This window comes from Colossoma macropomum, unplaced genomic scaffold, assembly GCF_904425465.1.
Source record: "Colossoma macropomum unplaced genomic scaffold, Colossoma_macropomum, whole genome shotgun sequence".
Lineage (NCBI taxonomy): Eukaryota > Metazoa > Chordata > Actinopteri > Characiformes > Serrasalmidae > Colossoma > Colossoma macropomum.
In genome coordinates this window covers 22285406-22304746 of record NW_023494804.1, presented here as the reverse complement: position 1 = coordinate 22304746, position 19341 = coordinate 22285406, and the positions used below count along the sequence as shown (strand labels likewise).

At 39.9% G+C, this 19341-nt stretch overlaps 1 protein-coding gene across 3 annotated transcripts in view; it reads right to left on the bottom strand.

Annotated features, from left to right (window-relative positions):
• The window catches only part of erbin (erbb2 interacting protein), a 65569-nt gene that overhangs the window by 13315 nt on the left and 32913 nt on the right, over positions 1-19341 (bottom strand). The window contains exons 11-20 of one of the 3 annotated variants that reach the window (XM_036595711.1): positions 18192-18307; positions 16647-16716; positions 13911-14010; positions 10700-10821; positions 7454-7612; positions 6881-7066; positions 6465-6582; positions 5817-6000; positions 3849-5310; positions 1701-1799 (exon numbers count right to left, since the gene is read on the bottom strand). In XM_036595711.1, coding sequence (XP_036451604.1) covers positions 1701-1799; positions 3849-5310; positions 5817-6000; positions 6465-6582; positions 6881-7066; positions 7454-7612; positions 10700-10821; positions 13911-14010; positions 16647-16716; positions 18192-18307 — 2616 coding nt within the window. Of the gene's footprint in view, positions 1-1700; positions 1800-3848; positions 5311-5816; positions 6003-6464; positions 6583-6880; positions 7067-7453; positions 7613-10699; positions 10822-13910; positions 14011-16646; positions 16717-18191; positions 18308-19341 lie in introns of those variants that run through there. The other 2 variants (XM_036595712.1, XM_036595713.1) reach the window with 2 other exon arrangements.

The window sequence follows — 19341 nt, the reverse complement described above, 5'->3', positions numbered from 1 at the left end:
ATGTTAGGAGGCCCAATGTGGGCCAAGAAAACATTCCCCATACCACTACATCATGAATTTATGTGGTTTACACCAAATTCTGACTTCCATTTGCATGTCAGATTCATCAGACCAGGGAACATTTTTCAAATCTTTAACTGCACAGCTTCAGTTAGCCCTGCAGCCTCAGATTCCTGGCTGACAGGACTGCAACCTGACATGGTCTTCTGCTATTGCAGCCCTGTAACTGAAGCTCTAGACTCATGTCCGCATCATTTTATGCTCTGTGCTGCTGCCACGTGATTGGCTAATAGGACAAATGCAGGACTGAGCAGGAGTACACTGATGATACACAACTTTGGATTTTCTGGAGTCAATCCGACTCCTGCCACAAGAGTCAATTCGATGACTCAACTTTATCTTGCCACAGTTACGTGGGGTTGAAGTAAAAAAATAACTGATGGAAATTGGGTTGATAAAAATAAAAAGTAAAGAATAAATAGGAACTGAAAATTTGAGAGAGTGTTATTTGGCTTAATATCATATGTTATTTGATTAAAACAGTGTTTATTTTATTAATTATGAACCATGTTTTATGGTTTTTGTGTGAGGGTTTAAATAAAGATTCCTTGATTAAAAAAAAAGGTGATGAAAATGCATGCACACTGTAAAACAACATGGAACTCCAATGATTCAATGATATCAAATTATTTGATAAAAATCATTTATCTATTGATGTTTTGATATCCTATAGCATCACTTAACTCAGTCCAAACATGAAAATATTTAACAGTCTAAAATATCAGGAAATATTTATTTCCACCCTCATACAAAAACCACCCTGGTAATGAATGGTAACACAGTTCATATTTCATCAAATAAACACTGTTTTAATCAGTTGCTTTGATCAAATCAAAATTTAAATTGATAGGCATTTTTATCAATCTCATTCTCATAATTTAATTTTTATCAATTCCACCGGTCACAGATAGTCATTTGATGATCATTTATAATTATACCAAGTTGTATAAGACAAATTCAAGTGGTAATGTTTACGGGCTTGAGATGGCAGTTATGCACTACCAAACTGTGTTTTAATAAACTAATGCTACTCAAACTCTTTATATTACACAAGCAAAACGTTTTTTGTGTCGGTCACCATGAAAAATAAATAAATAAATAAACAAACATCCAAGCATCTATACTCTGAGCCGTTGGCGAAGGGCTGACTCTGATTTCCAGACACAAAAGAGTCTACGAATCACATCTTCTGGAGTCGACCATCACTAGAGTGCAGGCTTCCCAAATAAAGTGGCTAGTGAGTGTATGTATTTACTACTTACTATATGCTACTAAAACACAGTATTGTATATTAATATTTGGCATTTTTCTTCTTTCTTTACTTTTGAAATTCAACAACCAAACTTCCACTGCATATTGACAATGTGTGCATCTTAAAAAATTCAGCAAAAAGACCCCTAACAGAGACGTCTACTGGACGTGTTCTATGTTTTAGTAAATAAGAACTATACATGTAGGGCTAATCTACATAGGACTTACTGATGTGAAACATTTAACCTGACATCACATTACAGTTTGAATTAGGAAAGGAAGGAGGATGTGAGTGACAGAGAATGGCCCTTAGAGAACATGTGTGCAAGGCTGGGAGGTGGGCTGAGTTGGGGGGCGGTGTAGATTGGCCTCACTGGTGCTGTACTCACGCTGGGCCCGTGGGCTCCAAACTGCCGTCCATCTACAGTGCTAAAGGCCAGAGAACCTTGGCTGCCATAGAGCGAGGCCAAAGACCGAGACAGGGCAGTCTGAGCGAAGATACGACACACACGCACAAACACCACACACATGCATTCAACAGACACTTTAGTGAACATGCATCACCAGTGTGGACTGCTGAAAACATGCAAGAGACAAGCTGTTAGTATGAGCTTACTGGTGTTAATAACAGAACACAAACATGCAGAACGATTCACACTAACATGCATTAATGAAGATTATTCAATGGCTCACAGAGGTACTGTTTGTTGTTTAATATCGAAAAGGTTCAGTATGATCTTTTTGTGAATTTATCAGGATTTGTATCAGCTAACTCTTCACAGGCTCAGTTTTCAAACTAAAAGAGAAGAACTATAATGTGACCAGGCTGGTAATGTCAGCAAAGGTGAAAACAGGCACTTAGCATTTGTCTGTTTACCTTAAAGATTTTAAACTGAGTGCTGTTCTTGGTTTGAATTTCAAGCCGTGTCGCCTGCTATGGATTTGTGGTCTGGGCTTAATACAGTACAGGAATAGTAGGATGCTGAGGGGTGCAAATCTCTGTTGGTGGTGTCTGGTGTGCAGTAACCTGCAGGAGTGCGATACTTATATATTATCTAGATATATTATCTAGAATCAAATTCTTTATCTATGTAATTGTATTAATGAATGGCTTAAGCCAGTCATAGACCAGCACTCTCATACATATATCTATAGGTCATGCCTGTCATTAACTTCATCAAATCCAGGCATGTCTCTCTCAGTAACAGGCTTCACGACACCAAGACATTTAAGACATCAAATAAGCCAGTGTTTCTCAACTCAGTCTTCAGGGCTCACCAGATAGATGACCTTTTTGCTCTCTCTCAACTCTCCCCACACCTAAATCAAGCCCTTAAGAACTGAAATTCTGAGGTGGGATACAAAACACTAGAATAGTTTATGTGGCTGATTTCACAAGGACATTTTGGTCTACATCAACATGCACTGAAGCACGCTGCTGGTTTGTTGTTAAGGGTCTCTGTACGCTGAGACTGATGTGAGCGGGAGCTCAAGCAAGAATGCTCTTAATGAAGAATTCCACAGATTTTGTAAAAGTTCAGCTAAATTAAATGGTTAAGATGAAGAGTCATTCAGCGTGATCTAATGTAAAATACTCACTCACTCAGACTTGTTCACAGCAGTGAAGAATAATTCCTGCAAAAGCTACCTTACAGGAAGTTATTATATGAAATAATTATGAACAAACATGTATTGGGTTTATGGTTTTGGACTAAAGTGAGTTTATTTTTATCAAATTATGGAGTGGTACTTGTTGTAAGGCAACACTGCCCCCCCCCCCCAAAAAAAAACAATTGCTGTTTTGGATTTACAACTGGTTTACCATTTTCAATATTACATTTAAAAACTTAACCTGTAGGTTCATTGGCTGTTTTGGATAGTAAATAAAATATTTGTCTTGTAGACATTGTGACCCCTGGGTCCTATATCAGAGTTGTTTCTCTACATTGAAATATTTCATATCAAACCACTCTGAATGACTTGGTTTACGTCAACCACAGAATTCTGCAGAAAATTTGAAAAAAACTGTGGAATTCCCCTTTAAGCAAAACCGCTACTGGTTGCTGTTCTTGAAAGAAGGAAGCGAAAAATACCAGGTCCATTATTGCCTGTCCTTATAGATATTTATATCTGTGTTAAATTGTACAGCTCTAAATGTGAGTTGACAGCAGAGTTTAATTTCTCCTCATACACATTCAACATCAAGTTGACTGACTGAAGCTTTGGCCCAGAAGCCCAGAAGTTTTTCAATGGACAACAGAGCATAATTTGAGCACACTGCTATGTGCCAACGCACTTTTCATAAGTCAATGGCAAGAGGTGTACTGTTGACTGACACCAAAATGTTCTTGTGAAGTGGCCTTAAGCCACTCTATGAGAGTTGGGAAAAACCTGATCTTGAAGACATTTAACCTCTGAAACACTCAGAAATCTGTTTTCAGAATTTAACCATAAGAACTAACAATTCAGTGCTGCATCAGGAATCAAACTCTCACTTTTGTGATGTTCTAAATACTGTAGTGTGGTTAAGCACTCACCATCTTCTCCATCTTCTTGGCCTCAATGTGCCTCATCACCTGGTCTCTCCAATCAGCTGGTACCCTGCCTCCTCCTCCAGAAGGTCCATCCAGCAGAGAGTGCTCAGACTTCACTCTCAAGTTGGGCCTCTTGTTGGGGCTGCCATGCTGGTAGTTGAAGTCGCTGACGGACATGGTCCTCTCGGGCACCTCGTGGGCTGGGGGTCGAGCGCTTTGTGGCCGTGGAGCTCCAGGTTCATCCATGCTGTAGGTGCGGGCCGACAGAGGCCTTTGGAGGCTCATATGTGGTGGACCGCGGCCCATGGTGTGGATGTCCCTGTAGGTTAGATAGTCACTCTCAGGACCTGGCATGCGCCGAGGGTCCGGCATGACCATGGATGCATTGGAGGACGTGCTGCTCTGTCTTTGCAAAGTGCCTCGTTGGCCTCCGGGAGGCATCATACGCTCTTTAGCCCACATGTCAGGAGGGGCCTTTGGTGGACCACGCGTTTGTGACTGGTGAGGATAGGGTGGAGCATTGTTACGATTTGAATAGTTGGTGTTGGCAAGTGAATGTTGTGGAGGGAGGTAGGCCTGGTCAGGAGGGATGGGGGTGCGCTGGGCCCAAAGATTGTCTTTAGGTACAGTGCTGCTGGTGTACTGGACGTTATACTGAGGTGGAGGGCCAGTGGGATAGCGAGTCACGCTGGTTGGAGGTTTAGAGCTGGACAGGAGGTCAGAAGATGAGGCTGAGGAACCAGGATAAACTTGCAGAGGTTGATCATTCAGTAAAGAGGCAGATTTGGACCGGACAATGCTCTGGCCTTGGGCGCCAGAGACCCTGGCTGCCCCTGCTACAGCCTCATAGGGTGGGCTCTCACCTTCAATGGAGTACAGCTTCATGCCACCAGCCTCCATGTTGCTGATGCTCTGGGACTTCATCACAGGAGGTGGTCGCTTTTTCTCCGGTGAAAGTTCCTCTGTGCTGCGGGAAAGGGACATATCACTGGATGCTGTAACTCCTGCAGATGCAGTCCTCACAGTCTCGTACCTCACTACTGTTTCCTCAATGCGGCCATTAAAATGCTCCCCAGGCTGTGCTTTTGCATTCTGGTTCCCATTCTCCAGGTTCTCCAGAGATGGAGCAGAGGTGTTGTTGTTGCTGCTCAGACAAGGTTCCCCAAGGCTGCTCTTTGTCTTCTCCAGGTCCTCACAGACCACCATGTTGTCGGGCGGAAATTTGGACACGTTCATGTTGATCTGGTCCCACTTGCTGTACTGGTCGGCCATGCCGTTATTAATGCCCTTCTCAATGAGCGCTAGCCGCTCCTCCATTGAGAGGTCATAATTGGTCATCTTGCCAGCTTTGCTCTCGTAGCTGCGCTGGGTCTTCAGAACTGTCTGCAGAGACGTCTCAGAGCCGTTGCAGTTCTGAAGCAGTGGGACTGTTTCCTTCAGCTGGTTCAGATTTTCATCCTCTTGCCTAGAACAACAGGATGAACCTTTTGAGTATACTGGTTGGTCAGCGTAGTGGATATTACCGTTGCAACAAAAGATCGAAGATTCTGTGTCTGGTTAGGCAGGAACCCCACAGTTATATCCTTGGCTAAGACTATTATTGCTACATTTATGTACTATGGACCATATACCCAACACACTACATAGATAAGAGCATCTTGTAATTCTATTAAATGTAAATATCAAGTTCTGTTTTTCTATCTGAATAATTAGAAAAAAAAACCTTATTCTCTACACACAAATTATGTCTTCTAGCCAATATTACAGTGCTGATAAGAATTCTGCACTGAAAATCCACCCAAAGTTACTTATGTCTACTCGTCTATCCCAACATTCGCTCATAACGTGCATTTGCTTCACATAGTAAATCTAAATGACTTTGCCATAAAAATTCACTGTAAATACCAGAAGGTTAATTTTTTTATGAGGCACTTGCTTCCTGATGAAGAAAACAAGAAAACAAGCAGACACCTGTTCTTGGGGACAAGTGGCATCTTGGCCTCTCTCTCGGGAGTGCAGAGGGAGTTGTCCTGGCTGCTGTCTGTGGTCAAGGACACGGAGTCAGACATGCGAGAGGGTGAAGAGCAGTTACTGTTGTTCTGGTTACTATTTGCCACAGTCTCGTCCAGCAATGAGTCAGCGTCTTTACTGTCATCTGGGTCAGGAAAGATAAGGAAGTATGCATTAAAGTGATCATCCTGTTAGTGTCTTCCATTTCACTATGGAAAGTAGGGCTGCGACTAACGATAATTTCCATAATTTATTAACCTATCAACTACTATTCAATTAATTGATTAATCTATTAAACTATTGTCTTTTCCAGTTCATCTCCCTTTGCCAAGATTTAACATTCTGTGTAACAAGTTATTCTTCAAAGAAACAATAGAGGCCATATCGCCCTGTGCTCCCTGTAGCGTATCACAGTCTGTCAGAATGACCATGTGTGTCTAATGAACCTCATAGAGCAGACTGCTTTTTTTTTTAACTTAAAAGATCGGTGACATTTAGTTTAGCAAGTATTGGTACAGCTATTTGAGCATGACACTGTTCTACAGCAGAAAAACAACCAGTTCCTCCATAATTTAACGGTACTGATTATTCACACATGTTTAAGAGAACCTTTTTTGTCCTTGCTGAGGGCCACCACTTTGGGCTGGTTGATGGAGATCTCGATGAGGGGAGGTCTCATCTCAGCAATCCTCATCTCCTCTTCCTCAGACGACAGCTCCTCTGAATCCTGGGGCAAGGCAATGTAACATGAGCAGCACATCCTGAATTTCACATGTACTTCCACATACAGACTCAGAGAGACAGCGTGTCCATAAGAATCACTGGTGAATGTTAAGACCTTTCTTTGAACTACGCTGGTCTTACTTCTACAGTTGTGCAGTCTTCTTTTAAACACCTGATATCCCATTCCCAACAGTGTTTACATAGCATCTCTCAGTTATGCGGTGATACATTTCTTACGCTGATTAAATTCATTACGTTAAAAAAGTTAAGTGAATGTTTAATGTTAACAGTGGTAAGTTCACCTCAAGTGTGTCCTCATGGTTGACCATGGCTCTAGAGCTATCTGAGCTCTTCAGAGGGACTCTCTCAGTATCGTGGTTATCTGGAACGTCTCTTGGTTCAGGTGGAGTGGCGTTTTGGACGCTGTTCGCTGTGGCTTTGGACTCCAGCTCAAGTGCTTTGCCATTGGCACAGGGAGTTTCAATCACCTGATAAAGCCAGTGCAGAGCCAACAGTGTGATTAAGCCAAGAAAAGAACACAAAACACACTAAGTAACAGATACAAGTATCAACCAATGAATTTGACCCTATTACAAACTTATTTTTAGTTAGAATTCTTCCAGTTCTTAATACCGTTTACCAGCTATTAACAACAATATGTCAGGGCAGTATACAAGCAATGTCATTAAGAACAGCAGTAAAGTGTCATTGATTGTACTGTAGTATTTCTGGTTTTATATATATATATATATATTATATATATATATATATATATATATATATATATATATAGTCCTGCTATATATACAGCAGTACAATGACACAACTACCTTTTTTTAATCAGAACATATGAGTCATTGTCCTGTAGAGCTCACCTTAACTCCTACACTCTGCACTCCGATGTGGTTCTTCTCACTAGACGTCTCGTCTCCTGACTCATCCTCCTTGAGCCGGTGGGCTACAGACTGTGCTGTTTTTACCATGTTCTTCAGCTCGTCAGGGTATGGCGTTGGGTAGCGCTTCAGGTTCCCTTCCTGAACACAAACATAACAGGACAATGTACCTTCATGCCACATGGACGTTCGACAGGCTAACTGTTCCATGCCAGTTTTCATTCGCTATCTTAACCTTTTTGATTGTTTAGGCATCATGCTGAGTTCCTGGTTTATCTAGAACACTTAGCTTTAAACTTGGAATAATAATGTGAATTTAGACAATTATCATCTGTGGAATTATTGCAATAAACAATATCACTGTGATACAAATGTAGTTATGAAGTATCAAGTGTGGCTTACCCTACAGCTTGTATTTTCCCTGATGGTGATATAATTACCATCTAAATGGTACATAATTATTTTCAATGACGACATATTCTTCACAGATATTACAATGCTATCACCCAGTTGTTCTCTATGTTCATTTGTTAGGAAAGCAAAAAACTGCCATGGTGACGCCCTTCTTTTAGACAAGCTTGTCCATTTTAATCTCTACTGAGTTTCTTTGTTTCATTTGTACTCCAGCATTGTTGCCCAGGCTGAAAGTTTACATTATAATCTGTCCAAGTGGCATTCAGAGTATGTATGTGTGTAATTAACTAATTAATGTTTGTAAAGCCTATAATTAAGTGCAATCTTCTTTATTGTAGATAATTTTGAATTAGTCATAGATTAGAATAATTGTACAAAAGGAATGGTTAAATAAATGGGGAAAAAAATAATGTGATACATAAAAGAGAACGAAAGAATGATCATGTGCATAATATCGGCACTAAGCATGTTATTCAATTATATTAAGCATCAGCCTAGGACTACTTTAGCATATGTCCATACACAGTTAATTAGTTGGATACATCCAACCCAGCAAAAATGCTGCTGTGCATGGTACACTCATACTAGCACAATACTCAACACATACTAACATCCTACTACCTTACTGGTATCACTTTTGGGCTCAGAATGGCTCCACCATAATATCTGGCCAGAGGTGATCCTATGGTGGTCCCTTTCCACTGATTAGTGGTGCACATGGGGACTGATAAACTGTGCTGTGCAGTCAGTGATTGTACATCTACAAAGTCCACTTACATGGTAGGTACACCTGACCAAATGGGCAGCGAGTGTAGGTACATGGTAAATATATTTAATAAAACTGGCACTGCATCATGTACAGGTGAACTATGGAGCCATAATTCAAGGCCCTTCAGGAAAGAGTACTTCAGGGTATTGTAAATCAGCCCCAGGAGTATGAGGGCACTTTATGTAGGCCAGACTGACGAGGTGGGCACTCAGAGGGTTGACAGTGATGCTCCATCAGACGGGGACAGCTTGAGGGACTGCGTGTTTCTGGTATCAGGCCAGACAGCCATACTGAATCACTAGGAGAGGTTGTCAGAGGCAGGGAAGAAGGCCCAGACAGTGTTTTTGTGTGTGTGTGTGTGTGTGTGTGTGTGTGTGTGTGTGTGTGTGTGTGTGTGTGTGTGTGTGTGTAAAAAGAAAGATACAAAACTTAGAGGGAAATGTACACCGAGAGAAAAGAGGCGTCTAGGTGGTTTGACAATATGCCACCAAATGAATCTCCAGTTAAACTGAAACCTTCAGAAGCCTTCATAGACATAAACTGATGGGCTAATCTGCTATAGGTTGAATAGGTGGTCATATGTAAACATGTTCAAGGTTGTCACATCACAACCACAATGAATTCAAAGCCATTCAAACCACACTGTACTTTAAGAACTCCACCAGGACAAATGATAAAGTTCCCTGGAACAGTCAGGGGCAAACAGGGTGAAGCTTTCTTTCTGACACAATGGATACTGGCACTAAGCCTAGCATGACACTCAAGATTAATCGGAAACACACCCGGAATCACAGCCAAACATAACGATACCTGTGGGAACATGTGCACATGAAGTGTGCTTTGCAATATACTGTATACAGTTGACTATGAGAAATTTTGCATACAGTCTTAGCCTATTGTGTCACAAGTGAGCGTAATCTTCATTAGAACTTGGTAGCTAGTTCAGCACTTTCAAGATGTTTTCCCTCAGGAAAAACAGAAAAGAGGTAAGATGACTGTGTGCTTCAGAGTATGTGTTTGAACATGTGCATGCACACACTGAAATTTCACAAAAAGGAAAAGTTCAGACTAAGGGTAAGGCGGGTTGGGGAACACAGAAGAAAGGGAGAGAAACAATGAAAGAATATTTAATGTTCTGCTTTACTCATGCAGAGGAAACAGACAGAGAGCAAGAGAAAGACTACAACAGCGAAAGAGACGCAGAGTACAAAAGCATAAGGGACATAGCAGACTGACTCAACATAAAACCACATACGCCAACATTTTAATGTTAGCAGATTTCTTTAGAATGTTTAGAAAAAGAACTGATATAACAAAGGAACCAGTGTGAATTTGGGAGAACATTCTAGAACTGAATAACGGAGAACATTCTAGAACACAGTGAATGGGAACAACATTACAGAAGATTGTGAATGGGGAACATTCTAGAATATTATAAATTGGGAGGATAATATTTTTAGCATGGTGTGAATAGAGTGGAATATCTTCCAGAAGAAAGTAACTGGGGGTAGAACAATCTAGAACAGTGTGAACTGGGGGGAAACGTTCTAAAACTGCATGAATTGGGAAGAACATTTTAGAACAAAGTGAATGGGGAACATTGTAGAACACTCAAAAGGGAGGCTAACATTTTCAGAATAATGTAAATAGAGTGGAAAATAGTTTAGAACAAAGTAATTGGGGGTAGTACTATCTAGTGCAGTATGAACAGGGGGGGGGGCATTCTAGAACAGTGTGAATGGGGAGAAAACACTTCCTAGAAAACTATAAATGGAGGTGAACATTCCAGAACAGTATGAATGGAGAGTACAACATTCTAGAACACTATAAACAAGGGACGCCAGAACAGTGAGAATGAGGAAAAAAAAATACTAGAACAGTGTGAATGGGGAAGAACATGCAAGAACAGTGTGAACAGAACTATGAGAACATTCTACAGACTCCCAACAATCACACAGGAACGGCTCTAGATGTAAAAAGAATAAAAGAGATTAAAAAAGTGGGAGAGGATGTGGGGTAAAGGGCAGTGGAGTGGGCGCACTGACCCGTGGTGGAGTCTCTCTCTCATCCTTGTCCTCGTCACACTCGAACGCCACCTGTGCCCTCTGCTTTCTCTGCTCCTCCCATAGAGTCGGGTTAAAACTCTCACTGTCTGAATTAGGCACATCTGAGTGTGAGAGAGAGAGAGAGAGAGAGAGAGAGAGAGAGAGAGAGAGAGAGAGAGAGAGAGAGAGAGAGAGAGAGAGAGAGATAAAAATCTGGTTAAAATCATATGCAACATCAAATTTAGGCAAACATGTTTGGCATAAATATGAGAAATCTTGACGCAGCACTTCTGTCTGTAGTGCTCTCTGTGCCTCAGACGGACCAGGTCTGAACACTCAGGCCTCAAAAACAGCTCCCCTGAACCAGCCGCCTTTAGTGGCAATGACGTTTGCTTTTCTGAAGAGTTTTAGGTGGAGTTGCTAGGCGACGGGTAAAGACTTTTTAATCTCTCCCTCTGTGGAATTCAGCGCGGCTCCCTTTTGTGATTTGCCTCTTAGCGCTGCTCTCAACAACAATGAAGGGTTTGTGTCTTCAAGGGTAAAAACAGCAGAGGTGGCGGCTGAGGCCGGATAGTGAACGAGCCGCAGGTAACCTGCACTGGAATGAAATGCAAACTGCTTGACGGAGGACTTCAGCCTTCCTCATGTGATCATGTTACTTGTATTTTTAGTAATTTTTTCATGTCTGATTACTTTTCATTTTCACATAGATGTTAATGTGCGCATGTTGCTTTAGCTGTTTGATGACATTTTGTAGATGGGCCTGATCAGTATATTGGTTGGTTATTAATACTGACTGATACTAATGACGTGTAATTTTATTGGTACCATACAAAGAATCATTGATGGAATTCAAACAAACAATCTCCCAATGCCAGGGCAAAGCCTTAGACAGCTGTGCACCAATATTTATATGATTTAAAATTTTGGGTTTCTGTTTTTTTTTCCAGTCTGAGAAGTGTGGCAACTAAGTACTGATGATCATACTGATCAGTATAGCACTCTAACTAAACTAAATAAATATAAAATGAACTTAAATCTAAAAGACATATCTTGAATTATAAATCACTTGATATTACCAACCAGAATTTTTAGACCCTTGAAGTTGGTCTCAAGATTTTAATATAGATTGGGCCTTAAGTCCTTAATATGTCTATTGTGATATTAGTTTGTGTACTGTCTAAACAAACATGAATTTAATGAATGAATGCTTTAAAAACTCATGCAAATACTTAAATAACTGAGGCTAGTAAGGGCCTGCTAACATTACACCAGTCTCACCAATACTACTGGTCTCTCTTAGTGTGATGACAGCTTTCTTTTTCAGGTATGCCATTAAGCAGCGCTAGACGTACGAGATCACTTGATCTCAAAGCCACAGGATGTTAATGCAGCATGTGTGAAAAACACAAAGATGTCACTCGAGGTTCAGGTAGCTCCATTTAAAGCACAGTCCTATTCAAATTCTCCTGTGTCTGAACAAAGCCAACAGAGTCGGCATCATGATTCTGCTGTTCAAAAATCTGATGTGTTGTAATTGCATAAAGTTCATTGTAGCATGGCAAGCACTTCAGAGCAGAGAGCTGAGTGGAGAGGATGCCAGCGCACACAAAATAGCTTTGTTTCAACAGAATTGACTCTGATCATGTGGACTGCCATACATGTGCAAACGGAAGTGCGGCAAAAACTGGCAACGCCATTCACTTAAAGCATCTGACTTTGCATGGGTTAAATTAAAATGTGCAGCAGTGAATAAGACACTATTTACCAATAACTGCAAGTTTTACATGTGATTTGTTGGCACTACCATTTCTGTTAGTTCTACGAATTGTTATTTATTGGTAAATGTAAATTTGTGGTGAATAGACATTTTTGTAACAGTAGACAAAATGTACATAAAATGAGTGTGTAAAAATGCCAAAGAGGTGGATAAAGACAATAAAACTAAAGATCTGTCCCAAAAGAGTAGGTATAATGAGAGCTGGCCCGAGCAGCATTTGACAAGCTTTGAATACTCATTGTTAATTCTGTACAAACACTCTATTAATATAATTAACAAAAGTAATTACAATTAACAATAACTGTAAGCAAGTTCATTTATTTTAGATCTGTTTACGAGGGACACCCCAAAGATGCTGTGAGACAGATGTGCTGTAACCTTATGTCAGATGAAAAGACAGACGAGTCTAAGTGATTTTTTCCTTACCTGGACAGCAGCAATGCAAGTTCAAGATGTAAACAGTCAGTTTAACTAATTTAATAAATGGAGCTAAGCTCAAATTCCACATATCAACTAGTCCAAGATCAATTCTATCACGCGTGAAATAACTTCAATATATGAACACTCACCTTGTTCAGGATTGACGACTCCTTTTTCTCCAATATTTTATACTTAATTTGTTGAGATTTACAGTCATTAATATCTTATAGGAATCAACTGAACCAGCTAGCCTGCTGTCACTGTTTCTCTGTTTCACTTAGTTCCACACTGGCTAAACAAGTGACAGAGACTCAGCTTTTTCACTTAGATGCCGTTTAGCACTCCAAACTATAGATAAACAAATTAATGTGTATTTGGCTGTTTCTTTCTTTAAAATGTTGTTTCCCATTTTAACCCCTTAAAATCTCAGGCTTATTACATACTAAGACTTTTTATTTAGTAACTACAGAGACTTCAAGGCAAACTGGCTGAGCTATTCTTAGGTTATAGAAGTGTGCAATAAAACTATGGGCCCACCGATGGGTTGCCATTTATCTTTTACTTCACTAACTCTTACTTCACTAACTCTACTTTCAAAGAAAAAGGGTGACACTGCAAAATCTCAGGAAGAGGAAGCGTGGGAAGTGTTCAGCCTTTAGCTAAGATTTTCTGGGTATTTTTTTTAGTTTGATATATCCATTATTAAGTAACCGCCAATTTTCCCTGGTTTTATGATAAAATGTTTGTTTCAAAACAGGGACAAATAAGCTAACTATGAAGTCTCTAACTCAAATATTCAAATGATTCAGGCCAACCCAAGTATAACAATTTTCTTTTTGTAGAACTCTTTTTCTACTAGCAAGAAAATTAATTTTAAGTATTACATGACCTTTACTTTATTTTACTTTATTTTTTGTATTTAAAAAGAAGGTCATCAAAGAGTTTAATTCAGAAATCTGTATCAGAATTAAAAATTTGTTAACACCCCCCAGCTCGAGGTGAACTACTCACATTCTTCAGTTCTGCTCTGCTGTGGGAACATGTAGTTGGTGAGAACGGTTTTGTGTGTCTCTGGTTCCTCCTCCTTCTGCAGGGGGATGAGCGGTTTAGACTGCAAGAAAAAGCACAGCATTGGATCAGTAACTTACAAAGCAATTCCACTGACTGGTCACATTTGGAAAGATACTAGTGCACATGCTTTAGATAAATATAACAGCTGATGAATAAGCAACAAAACTGCTCTTTACTTCAATTTGAGAAAACATTAGCGCATACATTATTACAACATACAACGTCATTTTATTGCAGCTGGTTTTGAGGCAACCATGGAGATGAGACACAGTGGGAGCACTTTTAATCCAACACATTTGTTCACTACAGTGGAAGATTATGCAGTAAAGGCGTCCATATAAATGGCCCAGTTAAGCACTAATAGCCACCCACACTAAGGAACCAACATTCATAGTTAGAGGTCAAAGTCATCTTTACACATGTAGTAACTCTAAGCTGCATGTGACTAATGTGACCCAACATAACTGTGTGAATATGTACTCATTTACATAGATTTTCAGGACATGAACATCCCCACTGTGTAGGAAACCCAGGATCTACAGGATCAACAAAATGATCCTGACTTTTAAAGTGTTTTTTTCACAAAAAACGAGCATTTCTCCTTGGTTCCATAGATTAAAGTTAGGGTTAGGTTTAGAAAATTCTTATTTATTATATGTATATACACCGCATATAGGATGCATTATTACTTATAGCCACATACATGTATATTGCATACAGACACACACACACACACAGACACACACACACAGACACATCACTGTGCAGAAGTCAGAGACCATGCTTCATTTATTTCATTTCCACTCAAAACTTTCATTAAGCACAAGTTATTCATCTTTCAGTTAAAAAAAAATACAAAGATGCCTCAACAACTACATATTATATTAAATTTTCAGCATTTAGTGTGTTCAAACTTGCTTTTATACAGCTTCCATTTTTGTCAAGGAGGTTTCAGTTATTCAGTTAATTCTGCAGGATTATTTTTTCACACCTCCAAGTTTAGTCTTAGAAGTGGTCTGTTAATAGTCCCATTATCTCTATATCTTTGATTCATACTTTATTAACTATTTATTAACTATTAAACTCGCATTCATTTGAAACACATTTATTTGCTGTGACTTTCTCTTTCCTTATGTAAGCAGATAATCCCACAGCTCATCTCCTCAGTACCTCATCAATACCTTTTGAAAAATTAATGATTTGTACATAATGGCCATTTTGGCTGGAAATTAAACATATGAAAGGTGCCCTCTGACTTATGCACATGTTTGCTTCCATAGACAACCATGCCCAAAGAGTAAAAACACCCTTCCAGAGAAATCTGAAGAAGTCTTGCAGGTTTTGTTTTTTTGTGTGTGTGTGTGTGTGTCTTTTTACAGTGGCAGTGATGTCTCTGGGTCAGCTGGCAGACTGGCAGAAAGTGTGCTTTACTCTACTCTACAGGTAGAGTCTCTGCCCTGATCTCAGAGGGGTTTAACTTAACTGTTATAATCGTGCACGTTTTGACAACAAAAAGTACAGCAGAGACGGGGAGAGAGTGGAAAAGGGGGAGAGAGAGATAGAGAGGGAAAGAGAGCAGAGTCTGTCTGAGTGTGTGTGTGTGTGTGTGTGTGGTGGCGGGGGGATGGTAAAGGGGAATAGTTATATTCTCAAATCATTAGTCAGAGACTGTACAGTCACTTGCAGTGATTACTCACACATTCAGTTGCCCACATACAAGATCTTTCAAGATGTGAGAAGATATATATCTCCCATATATAATACAGATGTATCTATATGTACAAGTAATATTAACAATAAGACAACAACAACAACAAATCCCATATGTAATAGTATGGCAAATATATCAATACAGATAGCACACTTTATTTGGTAGTATTTTAACTGTGGCAAAATATAAAGAGTCAGCAGTGCCACAGTTAAAACACTACTACTAAAAATTCTGCTTCCACTTAACAGTTTTAAAGGCAAACGGCAACCCAGCTCTCAATTACCATCTACAAACTATCTGCTGTTTTTATCACTTTCTCTACGGCTGACAGATGAATATGTGAGGGTGACAGTTTAGGCTGAAGCACACAGCATGGTGTTACGACACATCACTGTGACAGAGACCGTACAGAGTGTCAACGCGCTGTGACTCTCAGAGCTGCTGTGCTGACTGTTTGAGAGTTGTTTAAATCTTAGAACAGGGCTGCCCTCAGTGTGGCCCTGACTGCACCTCCCACACATATATACATATACATACACATACACACACACACAAACACACACACACACATTTGGCACTCCTGCTTTAGTCACAGTTATCACTGGTTATAATGAAAGCATGGTGAAATGAACTCAGTTTACTGAAATAAGTGGAGAAACTCTGTCAAAAGTGCAGATTTCTAAACTTCCAACACCACATTTGTGTTTGTAAAGAGAATACACATTTACGATTCAATGTACATGAAGTACATTGAACAGCACAGCAGAACAAAGACTATCTTTTACGTTTATGCCATGCCTGCTATTGTTTGACATCAAAACAAACGGAAAAAATCTAAAGTCTTGAACCTGTTGGTGCAGGATGTTAACCAACAGTAAATCTAATTACTTGCATATTCACATAATTATGCAATTAAGTTAAAAAAGTACAGTAATAACAACTCCAGGGGTTTAGCTGTTGCTTACCTGATTTTCGGACAGCCACATAGCAGTCATCTGATTCAGCTTGGTGAAACTGTAGGGAAGGTTCTTCAGCCTGACAATAAAGAGAAGGGAGAGATATTAAGAACAATGCAAAGACTTTAATAATATAAACAAGGTAATGCAATACAACTTTGGCTCTCTCTCTCTGCTGGAATGAAAAATGAGCGGTTAGCTCGGGTAAGGTCTTTTCCCCTCAGCAGGATTCTGGCTTTGCCACTAAATTGCATTGTCTGCTGAGTCATGGCCAAATCAAACGCGGCTGGCAGCCCACTGTTACTATGAATAACGTCCCCATTTCTTCCCTGAATCACAAGGCCTTGGCGCCTCACAACTTTAAAAACCATTCAAACTCCTGCAAAACTGTCAAGTGTGCATTCATTTGGGTCAATTTCATCATCTGTTCAATGAGTCTACAAAACACAAATCTAAAAACGTATCAGAGAAAAGGTAAATGGATTTAAGAAATGGATTCTGCTCTACCATAAACAAAATGCATGCATTTTAGTCATCTGGAACAAACCAAATGAAGAACAGCTGTTCGGTATCTGTTATTGTCCAAGAGAAGAAAGAAAGGGCTTCAATGAAATGCCTGAAGGTAGGCCAAATATAACTCAGCCATTACATACGTTTCAATTCAAAAATTATACCACAGAGAATCAGGCTTAACAAGGCTTGGAAAACAGTGTTATAGATGCTAGCATACACTCTTACTGAAGCCTAAGAAATTTTAGACCTGACTCCCAAGCATGTATAAATTTATCATACAGCAGATATTTATTTATTGATTTTCTAGGAGAAAATATATTAACACATCCTGCACAGAAATTAACTACTGCAGTTTTTGCAAATTTTAGTGCATAATTTATACTTATTTGCTGAGTTTAGCATATTAAAAAAAAAACAGTAAACGTAAAAAATGCCATGATTTTTCCACAGTCCACATTTCATATTTAATTTTTTTCCAATCTGTTAAACTCAGCAAATAAATAGTAACTGTGTATTAAATGTGCAGAAGTGTGTTCTCTGTAGAGGATGTTAACTTATTTTGATCTAGAAAAAACAACAAAACCTGTGACCAGGGGTGCAAAAACCTTTGCATATGACTAAAAAGACATCTATTTTGCTGGTGCCATATCAAAACCTAGTAACTCCATTTTACTCATTTTCTACTTTTTACATCATTCAAAAACACTGCCCTTTGCTGTATGTGTGCATTTCTGATGATGAATAGACAAAGAAATGGCCCAAAATTACTTAACATCTAAAAGTACATTAAAAGTTAAGAAACTAATTTCTCCTACAAAGTTTTCATTTTACAGATATGAATTTGTTATATGACATGTACAATGTGCAACTATAAAACCCTATTAGCTGTACTGAGTCCTGCTTTGTGCAGTAAATATCATTGCAGCATCAAGGACAGTCACTTAAAGCACACAAGCAATGGCTTTAAAGGACAGCATATGTGTGTGTGTGTGTGTGTGTGTGCGTGTGTGTGTGTGTGCGCGCGCAGTGGGGAAGACTCACTTGTTGTCGCTCAGATTGATGACCTTGAGTTTCTGCATGTCGCCCATCTCCTCCGGCAGAGACTCTAGCTTGTTGGAGTGCAGAAAAAGCACAGTGGCGTTCTTCAGGCAGCCCATCTGTCCAACACACACACACTCTTAGTTTAGCAGAGGGAGAAGCATGGCAACCCTGATAACCCCTTCAGTCAGGGAGCTTTGATCAGAATACAGGATCGATGTGAGTGATATCACTTCAAACACATATCAGCAGGAAAGAGGACAGAAGAGCCACAAACGACACTGCATCACTGTGGCATGTGCTAACAGCAGCAGATGAAGCACATATGGAAAACAAATGAGAGCAGCTCTATTGTATACACCCTATTTGCACGACAATAAGAGCTATTAACAACACTGCGCTTTATATGAGAAGTTATTGTTCACAGTCTTTATAGTATTACTTAATATATATGTATATACACACATACACACTGATGAGCCATAAACATGACTAATATGCTGTTGGTCCTGTGTGTCCCACCAAAACAGCACAGACCTGCCGAGGCATAGACTTTACAAGACCTCTGAAGGTGCTCTGCGGTATCTGGCACTAAGTTGTTAGCAGTAGATCCTTTAAGTCCTGCAAGTTGTGAGGTGGAGCTGCTGAAGATTGGAGTTTTTGTCCCATCACATCCCACAGATGCTCCAAGGGACTGAGATCAGGGGAATTGAGTCCAGGGCAACACCAAATTCTTCATCATGTTCCTCAAACCATTCCTGAACAATGTGGAGTGAGGCATGGCCATAATCCTGCTCTCAAAGAGGTCACTCCACTACAACCAGGGAATACTAGTGCCATGAAGACGTGTACCTGGTCCACAACCACGTTTAGGTAGACAGAACAGCTTTTGTTGCCCTAGAAAAGCGATGAGTCTTGGGTGCCCAACACTGTGTTGCTGGTTGGTGATTTGTCCCTCAGTACTCACCACTGATGTCCAGAAACAGCTCACAAGCCCTGCTGTTTCGGAGATGCTCTGACTCAGTTGTCTGGCCATAATGATTTGGCTCTTGTCAAAGGTGCTCAAGTCTTCACGACTGCCCAGTTCTCCCAAATCCAACACATCAACTATGAGAATCGACTGTTCACTTATTATCTAATATATCTCGATATG